General features: G+C 35.6%; 1 protein-coding gene across 3 annotated transcripts in view; it reads right to left on the bottom strand.

Annotated features, from left to right (window-relative positions):
- Positions 1 to 11,780, bottom strand: part of LOC120515614 (matrilin-2-like) — a 53,694-nt gene that overhangs the window by 40,520 nt on the left and 1,394 nt on the right. For 2 of the 3 annotated variants that reach the window (XM_039736735.1, XM_039736734.1), the window contains exons 2-3: positions 5,684 to 5,836; positions 4,614 to 5,186 (exon numbers count right to left, since the gene is read on the bottom strand). In XM_039736735.1, coding sequence (XP_039592669.1) covers positions 4,614 to 5,186; positions 5,684 to 5,807 — 697 coding nt within the window. In that variant the 5' untranslated portion in view covers positions 5,808 to 5,836. Of the gene's footprint in view, positions 1 to 4,613; positions 5,187 to 5,683; positions 5,837 to 9,549; positions 9,645 to 11,780 lie in introns of all 3 variants that reach the window. The other variant, XM_039736736.1, reaches the window with a different exon arrangement.

The following is an 11,780-nucleotide window of genomic DNA, read 5'->3' as shown; positions in this document are numbered from 1 at the left end:
TCGATAGCACAAGAATTAATTAGAAAAATGCTTACTACTGCCGATGAAATGGATTCTGCCGAAGATACTACGTATTTCAAAGAGAGAATTGAAGATTTATCGGAAGAAATTACAATGTTGGCGGCCCTTTTAGAACTGAGTATTTGACCCTTGTTTTACGAGTAGAAAGTCAGTTGCATATTCGCAGCTACTTTTCAAACAACTGTACAGCTCTGATCAGTGGTAAAGTTGTTCAGTTCAAAATATTAGGTGGAGCTGCTTTGGGCATTCCATGTCAAAGTACCTAAACTAATACAGCCGTTGCAGCTTACCGTATATCAAACTGGCTCATTCGCCTTGTGATCGTCTTCTCCGATACACCATATATAGATCTGTCGTACTTTTAAACCGCATAACAGAAGGTGTTCTATTGACTCAGCTGGAATGTCAAAGGATGGACGTCCAGAGCAGGGTACTGCATCACCTGAACTGGAGTGTAGTAGAGTCTGTTCCACCTGTTCTTCGATAATTTCAAAACAGTTTCATCTATATCGGAGTCTAAAAGGGCCGCCAACATTGTAATTTCTTCCGATAAATCTTCAATTCTCTCTCTGAAATACGTAATATCATCGGCAGAATCCATTTCATCGGCAGTAGTAAGCATTTTTCTAATTAATTCTTGTGCTATCGATTCACCAATCAGTAACTAGAGGGCGTGTTAGAGCCCACCCTCTCAACTTTGACGAGTGAAAGTGACAGTTTTATTTCAAGCCGTATTTCATGACGGTTTGCAGGAATGTTACGGACAAAATGAAATAAATAAATAAGCAACGAAAAACATATTTCGTGACACATTTATTTATTTATGCTCTCATTTCATGACATATTTATTTATTAAGGCTGTCATTTCATGACACATTTATTTATTTATGCTCACATTTCACAGTACTTTTATTTATTTACGCATTTATTTATTTATTTCATTTTGTCCGAAATATTCCTCCATACTTATGGAGTTTGTTTTGATGACCAATGTTACTATAAAACTAATCTGTGAATGTTCATGTAGCTTAATGCTATTTGAACAAAACTGGGGGCTTTTTTGTGACCAGAGAATGCCTAAAGATGTTTTACATATTAATTAACTGTAATTAGATGTTTGTTCTGAATATTATGAAGGGGTTTTCAGGAAGTAATTAGCTCCTTCCTGAAGAGGAGGACACCTATACATTTCTCTTTTTAGAATCTACTCCACTGAATTAGGGGACAAACATTAGGATCTCTGCACCTGATGAATGATACTACTTTAAGATGTACTTTCTTGGCTCATACTTTAGTGATTGTAGTGCGACTTGCATGAAAAGAAGGTTGCCTGAACTGTTTTCAGGTTGTTAAAACTTTTAAAGCGGGGAGATATCCACATTTAACTTGTTCATTGATACTTAAAGAAGTATTCCATCCATAAATTATATATTTTTTATATGTTACTTACCCATGTAGTTTGTAGTGATGGCCAAGAAATTCTTTGAGCTCATTTTTTCAAGCAGAATTGGAAGAAAAAATCTCATATAAAAAAAATGATATAATAACACCCAATGGAGACCAATGCTGTACAATGCTAAATGATGTGAAAACATCCATGGAAAAGTTACTAGTGTCAAGAAAGCTAATTGTTAATTTTCCAGTTTTATGCTGAAACATTAAAAAAAAAACTCATTTTTTTCTAAAATGTTGTTAAATACATACTTCCAAAATCAGCACACATCATAAACAGGAAACACATACTGCCACCTTTGAATTGCAGGCAGGACTCTTGACCAATTAATGTGTGGGAGAGGGAGATCTTCACTTCAGTATTACTGGAAGGTCTTTCCTGTTTTTGATGTGTGCCAAGTTTTCTGAAAGTATCTAATTAACAATATGTTAGCAAAATATGTGTGTGTTTTACAATTTTGATCATAAAACTGGCTAACTGACAAGTGGACTATGTGGCATGAGTAATGTGAGATTTTCCTTTTTATTTCATGGACATTTTTCACATTGTTTGCTTTTGTAAAGCATTGGTCACAATTGGCTTTTATTATATCATAAACTTTCTTTCTGCAGGAAAACACAAGATTAAAACATTTTCTTAGCTAACACTGCAAACTACAGGGGGTAAATAACATCCATCCATTATCCAACCCGCTGAATCCAAACACAGGGTCACGGGGGTCTGCTGAAGCCAGTCCCAGCCAACACAGGGCACAAGGCAGGAACCAATCCCGGGCAGGGTGCCAACCCACCGCAGGACACACACAAACACACACTAGGGCCAATTTAGAATCGCCAATCCACCTAACCTGCATGTCTTTGGACTGTGGGAGGAAACCGGAGCGCCAAGAGGAAACCCACGCAGACATGGGGAGAACATGCAAACCCAACGCAGGGAGAACCCGAGAAGCGAACCCGGGTCTCCCAACTGCGAGGCAGCAGTGCTATCACTGCGTCACCGTGCCGCCCTGGTAAATAACATAATAAAGGAAAATAATTTTTGAACAATAACTTTATTTGTATAGCACCTTATCATACATTTACATGAAACTCAAGGTGCAAAATCAACCAGGTTTTATTAAGCAAAACATAACCACTACCCTTATCAGAAAAAGATTTTCTAATTAAAACATTTAAACATTAAAATAACTTAAGACAAGAGATCAACCAGATCTACTTAATTATATATATATATATATATATATATATATATATATATATATATATATATATATATATATATATATATATATATATATATATATATATATATACAGTGCATCTACAGCACTACATTATTACATATACAGTATAGAGTGTATATCTACATTTTACCTAGGCATATGTACATGGCAACCCACTGAGTAGAAACAGTTTGATGTTATTAAAGTTAATGAAAAGATACAAAAGCAAATAAAACAGTCCATAGTGGTTTCAGCTGATTTAGGATGTACAGTAGATTAAGTTCTTGACTCATGAATGTGCTTGTTTGACCAGCTGACATGGAGGAGAGGAAAACAAAAAACTGTTACAATGAGCCTCTGGAGAAACATAAACCTCTGGAGGGCCATGGTCAGAAGACAGAAACTAGCAAATCAAATAGTTACATCTGATAGTAATAAGTTTCTGCATCATGAAAGCTACAATGACCTAGGCCAGTTGGTCGCCCACCCTCCACTGGAAACACAGATGATACAGTTAGCACAGTCGATAGTAAGATTTCCATGTCCTTCTCATGAATGGAGCATTTCTTTAAGTTTGCTTAAAATCAGAGACTTTAAAACTCTGAGGTGGGCTGGCGCCCTGCCCAGGGTTTGTTTCCTGCCTTGCGCCCTGTGTTGGCTGGGATTGGTTCCAGAAGACCCCCGTGACCCTGTAGTTAGGATATAGCAGGTTGGATAATGGATGGATGGACTTTAAAACTTCTATTTGAAAAGTTTTCTCACTGCCCACTTTTACATTTAATGGAGTCTCTTTCTAAGTGTGGTTGTTGGGTACTTTAATACAACACTGGAGTGTATATTTGCTATTTACTTAAAGCACTATGTTGTATAAATATCTCAGTATGTAGTTCATGATGTTTGTATGTTTTCATTTCAGCATTATATTTTGTAAGTATTCTGCATTTCTATTTTTCATTGAATATTTGTAATTATTGAGTAGAATTTATTGCACACTGCTCAACACTCTTAAGTTAAAATAAACTGAATATAATAAACAGCTATATAAATCTTGATATTATTACAGTGTAAAATAATTTGGAATATAGATTTAGCATACTCCATATACATGTGGTCAAGTATGTTTGTATGTACTTCATGATGCTTGTATAGTTGTATTTCATCATTATGGTTTGTTACATTTCTATTTTTCATACAATATTCCTGCCTGGTTCTTTAGGTTGATTATTCAAATTGATAAGAGGTCCTAGTTTTGGACAAAGGTTCTTTCTTTAATATAAATAGTAAATATAAATAGTAAGTGTGTTTAATATCATATAAATGTAAATTATGATATAGGATATACAGTGCATGATTATTTTACAGTCATGGCAATGAGAAGTACTAGGATGTCTATGATGTATTAAACATTTTAATTTTGTTGTGCAGCCTAACACCTTGTTATCTTCTTTTGTCACTTTAATTCTTGTGCCACTTCAAGTTAAGATTGTATATTCTAATAATACATTATTGAAAGTTATTTTGATATGGTGCAAACTTCTCTCTCTGTCTAGGAGGTCATAAACAAAAAAATGTAGTTCTATAAACATGAATAATAAATATACAGGCATTTCTCAGGTTCATTATGTATACTGTAGTGCATAACTTTCAAAATAACACAAAGTAAATTCTACTATTAGTTAATATTTTAATTATTTTACTTTAAAAATTCAAATTGTTGTTCCCTAATTAACAAATATAGTTTAGGAAGTTAGCTTTAACCTTTCTCACCACTTGGCAGCAGTACTGAGCATCTTTTATTTTGTTGAAAAGAAATCAGTTATTTGCAAATGATAAAACTGCAAGTGAAAAGGAATTATCAAGCACAGGCAGCCAATCAAAAGTCTCCTCTTACATACTGAGCATCATGAAGTCTCTTACCTTTGCAAAACTTAGACTGGAACATGGATGTCAAGGTTTCGATTTGACTGAAATTCGCTACCAGGAACACATGCTCTTCATGAGGCTCACTTCCCATGGACCGTAAGGTGGCCATGTCTACCCTGCCGACACCAATGACATAAATTATAATGCCTGCTTCTCTAGCTTGTGCCGACACCTCTTCAACAGTATCTTGGGGTCTGCCATCTGTCACAATCATGGCTATGCGTGGGATGTGCATAGCAAGAGGGCGTGCGCCCTCTTCTTCAGAAAAAGCCACATTCATGGTGTACTCAATGGCCAGACCTGTCATTGTACCAGAAGCTAAGTGGACCATGCCCTGGACAGCTTTCTCCATGTCTACTTTCCTTGTGTAGTTCTTCAAAGAGAATTCATTTTGAACAATGCTGCCATACTGGACAAGACCTACCCTGGTGGCATCGGGGCCAACATCCAGAAATTTCAAGATGTTGATAATAAATGTTTTAACTCTCTCATAGTCATCAGGGCGAACGCTACGAGAGCTATCGATGATGAAGATAAAGTCCAGAGGAGCTCCTTTGCATGGATTTTCTGTGCAGAAAAAATAATTAAATAGGTAATAGTAATGAAGAACTATATGATGTGCTCCAAGTTTTAAATTGCACTGAAACATATCAGGATCACTCAATGATATTGTTTTTAGTGAGCCAATAACATGGATTTCATTTACATTACTTTAGACTTTCAAAATCTAACTTAGTATTCTGTATTTCTGTTGAAGAGCTATTTCTATTTGCAGTACATATAAAAAGTACTCACCCCACTGTAAGTTTTCACCTTTCATTGTTATACAACATTGAATCTTACTGGCTATAAGTAGCTTTTTTGAAACCAATCAGAATAAAAAGACTCTTTAATGTCAAAGTGAAATCAGGCCTCTGCAAAATGGTTTACAGGTCATTTAAAACAGCCATCTTTATGGATCCCCCCGCTTCACTAAGAAGTAGATTCATCTTTTACCCTCCATACTAAAAACATTCAATTCACAGTGTTTACTCAGTTTCTCTTATTTAATTATATTTCCTCACCCAGTAAATTAGACTTTGCTGTCTCTTCCTTTTCCTTCACACTTGGAATCCTTTGGCTTTCTATGCTGAAGAAGAGGCTCTGAAACAGCAGCATGGAAGTGATTCTGATCAGCCGTGTATTCATCTTGCAAACAAAGAACACACACAATCAGCCTGCAGAAAAAAAAACCCAAAAAAAAACATAGTTGCAGCTTTTCTACAGTTTTGCCTGATCAGAATGAATACACCAAGTAATCAGTCGCTCACACTAATACCTAAAAGTCAAACACGATTTCCCCAAAATTAAAAACTCATTATTCTTGTATTAGAAGAGTCTGGAAATGTGGTGTACCCATTCTGCAAAAATCTTCTTAGCCCAGTAGCTCTGATTTTATTGTGATCACACCTTGTCACCAATCAGAACTCATTGCTTATGGTTTATAAAAGCCTTAAATAATCTCGCTCCATCTTATATATCGGAATGTCTGACACCCTATGTTCCAAATCGCAACCTCAGATCCTCAAATTAATGTCTCCTTAGAATTCCAAAAGCAAAACTAAAAAGAAGTGTTGAGGCGGCCTTCTGCTGTTATGCACCTAAAATCTGGAATAGCCTGCCAATAGGAATTTGCCAGGCTAATACAGTGGAGCACTGCTGAAAACACATTACTTTAACATGGCCTTCTCATAACTTCACTTTAATTTAATCCTGAAACTCTGTGTATTCAATTCATTATAATAACTATTCATGGTGGATCTAAAATTCGTACTAGCCTCTACTCTCTCTTCTGTTTCTTTTTAAGGTTTCATTGTGGTGGCGGCCTGTGCCACCACCACCCACTCAAAGCATCATGATGTTCCTACATTGATGGACTAAAAGCCAGAAGTCTACATGACCTTCATCATCAAGTCCTTCTGTGAGAACCCTAAATACAAAGACGACTAATAATTGATGTCAGGTAGAATGCCCAGAGAAGACGGGCGGTCTCATGGTCTGGAATCCCTGCAGAAAAAGTGTTTTTTTTTTTTCTGTCCTCCCTGGCCATTGGACCATACTCTTATTCTATGTTAATTAATGTTGACTTATTTTTCTTACTGTGTCTTTTATTTTTCTGTTCTTCATTATGTAAAGCACTTTGAGCTACATTTTTTTGTATGAAAATGTGCTATATAAATAAATGTTGTTGTATTGTGCCAATGCATCAAAACACAAATCACCTGTATAAGCACAATCAACCCAAATTACTGACTCGGTTCTCTATATAAGTAAACATGACGTCACTCAATGACTTTGGGTCACAATAGAATTAAAATTAAAAGCACAACATTAAAAAAGATGTGCAGAAAGTGAAAGGACATGAATATTTTCTGAACCCACTATAAGGTCTGGGCTCTTGGGTTTGCCTCTGCCATGTTTTCCCCTGAGCTTTCTGTTCTTTATGGTATGCTAAACCACACATATGGGATGCATTTTGTGTGTTTGTGATGTTTGTATGGTACTGTGAAGGGTGTTTACTGTAACAGTTTCATTTTTCATTTGTTACTACTCTATTTATGGAACTTTATGTGGATATTTGCAAATAAGTTGAAATTATTCTGTTGTGGCAATAGCTACAGTATACCTTACTTCTAAAAGATTATTCCATTTTGATGCAAATGGTTTATCTTTGGAAGCACAGTGTGCAAAAAGGAATCACTGTGAACTACATTTTTGTTGTTTGTGTACAATTTTGACTGAATTATTTGGTTTTAAAGACTGTGCGTGAATTTTACAGCAAAAAAGTGAGGTTTTCCTTTTTTGTTTATGGTTTTGGGGAAGAAGTATTTGATATTGAGCTTTATGTATATAGTTTTGGAAAAATGCTACAGTAATGTGAGAATTGTGTGTATACGATTGGGAAAAAAAAGTATGAAAGCCTCTGTACTTTTGGGATTGCTCCTAAATGGATAATGCAAATAAGAGATATAAACCAAAAGCCTGCTGTTGTAACGTTTGATGATCTGATCTCATAAAAAAAATAGTCGGAAGGAATGGGGTATTATCTGATTCTAGGGCACCCTTGCAGACTTTAGAGTCAAAGGGAACTGGACATCAGGTGAAAAACAGGAATTTGTCCTGGGCAATCAATCACTCATATACATACCCACACTTGCTGAGACTTGGCCAATTTAAATTTGATGAATATCCTAACAAAGGCCTCTTTGTGATGTGGGAGGAAAATGCTAGAAACTGAAGAAAAATCAAATACTAACATATGGAGAATGTGTAAGCACCACACATTTACCAGCTGGGAATTGAACTCAGGAATCTGGAGGTGCGAGGCAGCATTAACTGAATATGACTGACAACTTACTTTAGATTGCTTGTCTATTTATATTTGATCCTCTTAATCCCTTCCAGGGCCATGAAGGGCTGGCATTTATTGCAGAAGCATTAACATGAGAGACAAAAAAAGGAAATGTGTAAAATAAATAAATAAAATTAAAAAAATAATTTGAAATTGGAATAAAAAAATTGCAACCCTTATGTATTAACCCATAAAAAGGGGTCTGCTCTTCAAAGTTCATGCCTCATTCCAGCACTCTTTTTTCACTATATTGAAATACTTTGTGTTTTATATATGAAAGTGTTTCTTAAAAACTGGAGTGAGTGCCATGATGCATAACACAGTGCAGCCACCCAACAACTTTTGCACTCTGTTTTTCAGTGGAGCTTACAATGTCTTCCCAACTTGGTGAGGGGGTTTTCACTTTCCTGGCATGCTGATTTTCTTAGGCTTCATTCACACCACTACATTTTTATTTAGTGTCTTTAAACAAAACGTTCTCTCTGTCCATCACATTGTTTGCGAAAGTACCTCTGTTCACACTAAAGCAACTGAAAACACATATGGTGTGGACATTCACCTACAATGAGAATGCATGTATCAGCTGAAAAATCCTTGAAGGGATGGTAAGGCTGCCGGACGCAGGATTTATTGCAAAACTGTAGCTACCGGTAACTTATTTGCCTTTTGTGCATGTATACAGCATTCATACTTTACAAAATGCTAGATGCATATACAGTAAGGTAAGCAACACAACAAGCACCATGGAAGCCGCTCTTTTATGTCCAGTATGTTGGAATTTGGCTTTCATCTGTGAAAGGTGACTACTCAGGGAACAAGATGCTATAATGAGCAAGATCCAGTCAGTAAATAGTCATATAATAAGCAAAAGCAAATCAGAGTAGGATTAGAAACTGCATTTTCAAATGCCTATGTTTTTATCCATCCACATAGCAATAACAAGTCAGCCTTTTCTGAAGTGAGTTTTCAAAATTCTCAGTTTTTGAGGATTAAAAATGCTGTGGTTGTGTAGATGAAACCAGAAAACAAAGACATGTCTACATGTTTAAATGAAAATGTAGTACTATAAAAGTAACCATACAGTTTAAAAACATAAAACCAGGTTATCTGGCATCAACAAACAGGCTTGGAGTGAGTGAGAAGACATGTCTAAATGACAGCAAAAAACTTCCTGCCCACAGATCTACTCATTGACTGTCATGGACTTTGCAGGAGAGGATCATCTTATGATTAGCTGACGGTCATGGCAATCAGCTCTCGTAGTGATTTTTGGAAAAGGAACGTGAATGGTGAAAACTGGTAGTTTACAGTTGACTGTGTACTATTGGAAGCAATCATTGCTTCTGAAGAGTTAATTCTGCATTTCGTCATCCTTTCCACATCATTTGATAGATAGATAGATACTTTATTAATCCCAAGGGGAAATTCACATAATCCAGCAGCAGTATACTGATACAAAGAAACAATATTAAATTAAATAGTAATAAAAATGAAAAAAAAAAAAATATATATTGACCCATATATTCTTACATTACTCACTTGCAGCCTATGCTTAAGACTTCTCTCAGGTTGGAATACTGCATACAAATTCCCAACACACAAATTACACTAACTCCGTATAACACCCAGTGGGTCTGCGGAAAAGAAAGAATGCTTTCAGGACTTATCAGCAGGCATCAACAAAGGAGGTGATATACTGTAGACACAGCCGTGAAGCTTGATTTACAGTGCAGTTTGCTCAGGAGGCCCTTCTACCGAGTGGGAAACGGCATACCACATTCCTTCTTTTCACTAGAAATCTATTAATGAAAGACTTTCGTTTTTTTGGAAGACATTTTTATTAAAATGTCAAGGAGGATAAAATGGTTGTTGTTAAAATGGAGCACTGACTAGCAACACTTTCACAAAGGTCCTAGAGATTGGGTTTAAATTCTTGTCTAGTCACTGTCTACATGGGGTTTGGAAGTTCTTCTCATATGTATATGGAATTTTATCCCAGAAATGTAACATATAATATACAGTGTTTATAAAATGTATTCACACCCTTGAAAGTTTTCAGTTTTATTGTAGTACAACATTGACTCACTGCAGATTTCATTTGGCTTCTCTGCCAATAATAAAAAAAGACAAGTCAAAATGAAAAATAGATCTCTACAAAGTGGTCAAATTAATTATAAAAATAAACTCAAAATAACTGATTGTAAAAGTTACATAGGCACACCTAAATCATCACTGGTGCAAGAAACTGGTTTTAGAAGTCTCACAGTTAATTTAATGGAGATCATCTGTCTGGGGTTTCACTTCATTAACGTGGAAATGCACTTCTGTAAATGGATGGTTCTACTTTGTGATGAATTATTATGGTGGGCTAACCTACCCAATGAAGACAAAAAAACACAACAAGCAACACTGAACAGGGTACTGAAAAAAACAAATCAAATGGAGACAAGAATATATCGAAATCCCTCAATATCACGTGGATTCTACTTAAATCATTAAAAAAATAGAAAAGGTATGGAAGAGTTAAACAGGCCATCTACAAAAACCGAGTAATCATGCAAGAAGAAGAATAGTGAGGGAGGCCAAAAGATCTCTGAGAACGCTCCAGGAGTTACAAGATACAGTGGTTGAGATTAGAGAGACTGTGCAGACAACAACTGTTGCCTGGGTGCTTCACCAGTCACAGCTTTATTGAGGGGAGTGGCAAAAGTAAATAAATAAATACATACATAAATAAATAAATAAAACACATACTGTATGACATGTCAGCTAGTTTTTGCCAGAAGGCACATTGGGGAGACTCTCATGGTCTAAGGATACTAAAAATTAGTTTTTGGCCATTGAACTAAATGCCATGCCTGTGATAAGCCAGACACTGCACATTATCAAAAACACACACCATTCTCACTGTGAAGCATGGTGGTGGCAGTATCAGGCTGTAGGCATTGTCTTCTGCAACAGGGCCTTAAAGTATTTTGAGGGTAAAATAGATGAAGCAAACTAGAGGTAAATCCAGGAGGAAAAGCAGATGCAGTCTGAAAGAAACCTATGCCTTGGTGAAGATTTGTTTTGTAGCAAGACATCAACCTCAAGTATAAAGCCAAAGTTATGTTGGAAGCTTTCTAACTACAAATTATAAAAAATTCCATGCATAAACAATATGGTTTTTGTCACAATTACTGTACATTAAGCCAATCGGTTAAGCTGATTACAGTTGACGGCAATTCCTGGAAGCAAATAATGAGCAATTTTAATATTTTGTGCTGCTTTAACATGTAACACAAACTATTTCCGTAGTACACACTGAATAAAAATATTTCCTGAGGTTTATATTTTTTCCCATTCTCAAACTGTCCCCCTCATGATTTTTTTTCAGATTTTCCACTTAATTAAACTTTGTATTAGTGTATGTGGGCTATAACTGTATGTTTAACATAAAGCTCTGAATTGGATTAGTGAGATCTGTAAGTATTAGGATTAAACACATTGAATTACAGTATAACCTAACAACTATCTCATCCATCCATCCATAACTCTTTTTTTTTTCAAATTAATGGATTAAACAATCTATCCAGTTACTTTCTTAGTTATAAACCTACATAGATCAACAAATCAATTAAATGGGACTACATAACAGTACAATAAAAATCTGACAACATAAAGCAGCTTAGATTTTGGATTACTTTCTACTACCGAACAACAGATATCATTAATCTTTATTTAATTAGTGCCTTTCATACTGAATATGATGACAAAGTAAACAACACTTG

Source organism: Polypterus senegalus, chromosome 15 (genome assembly GCF_016835505.1).
Source record: "Polypterus senegalus isolate Bchr_013 chromosome 15, ASM1683550v1, whole genome shotgun sequence".
NCBI classification, from domain to species: Eukaryota; Metazoa; Chordata; class Cladistia; order Polypteriformes; family Polypteridae; genus Polypterus; species Polypterus senegalus.
This window is presented reverse-complemented; position numbering and strand designations above follow the sequence as displayed.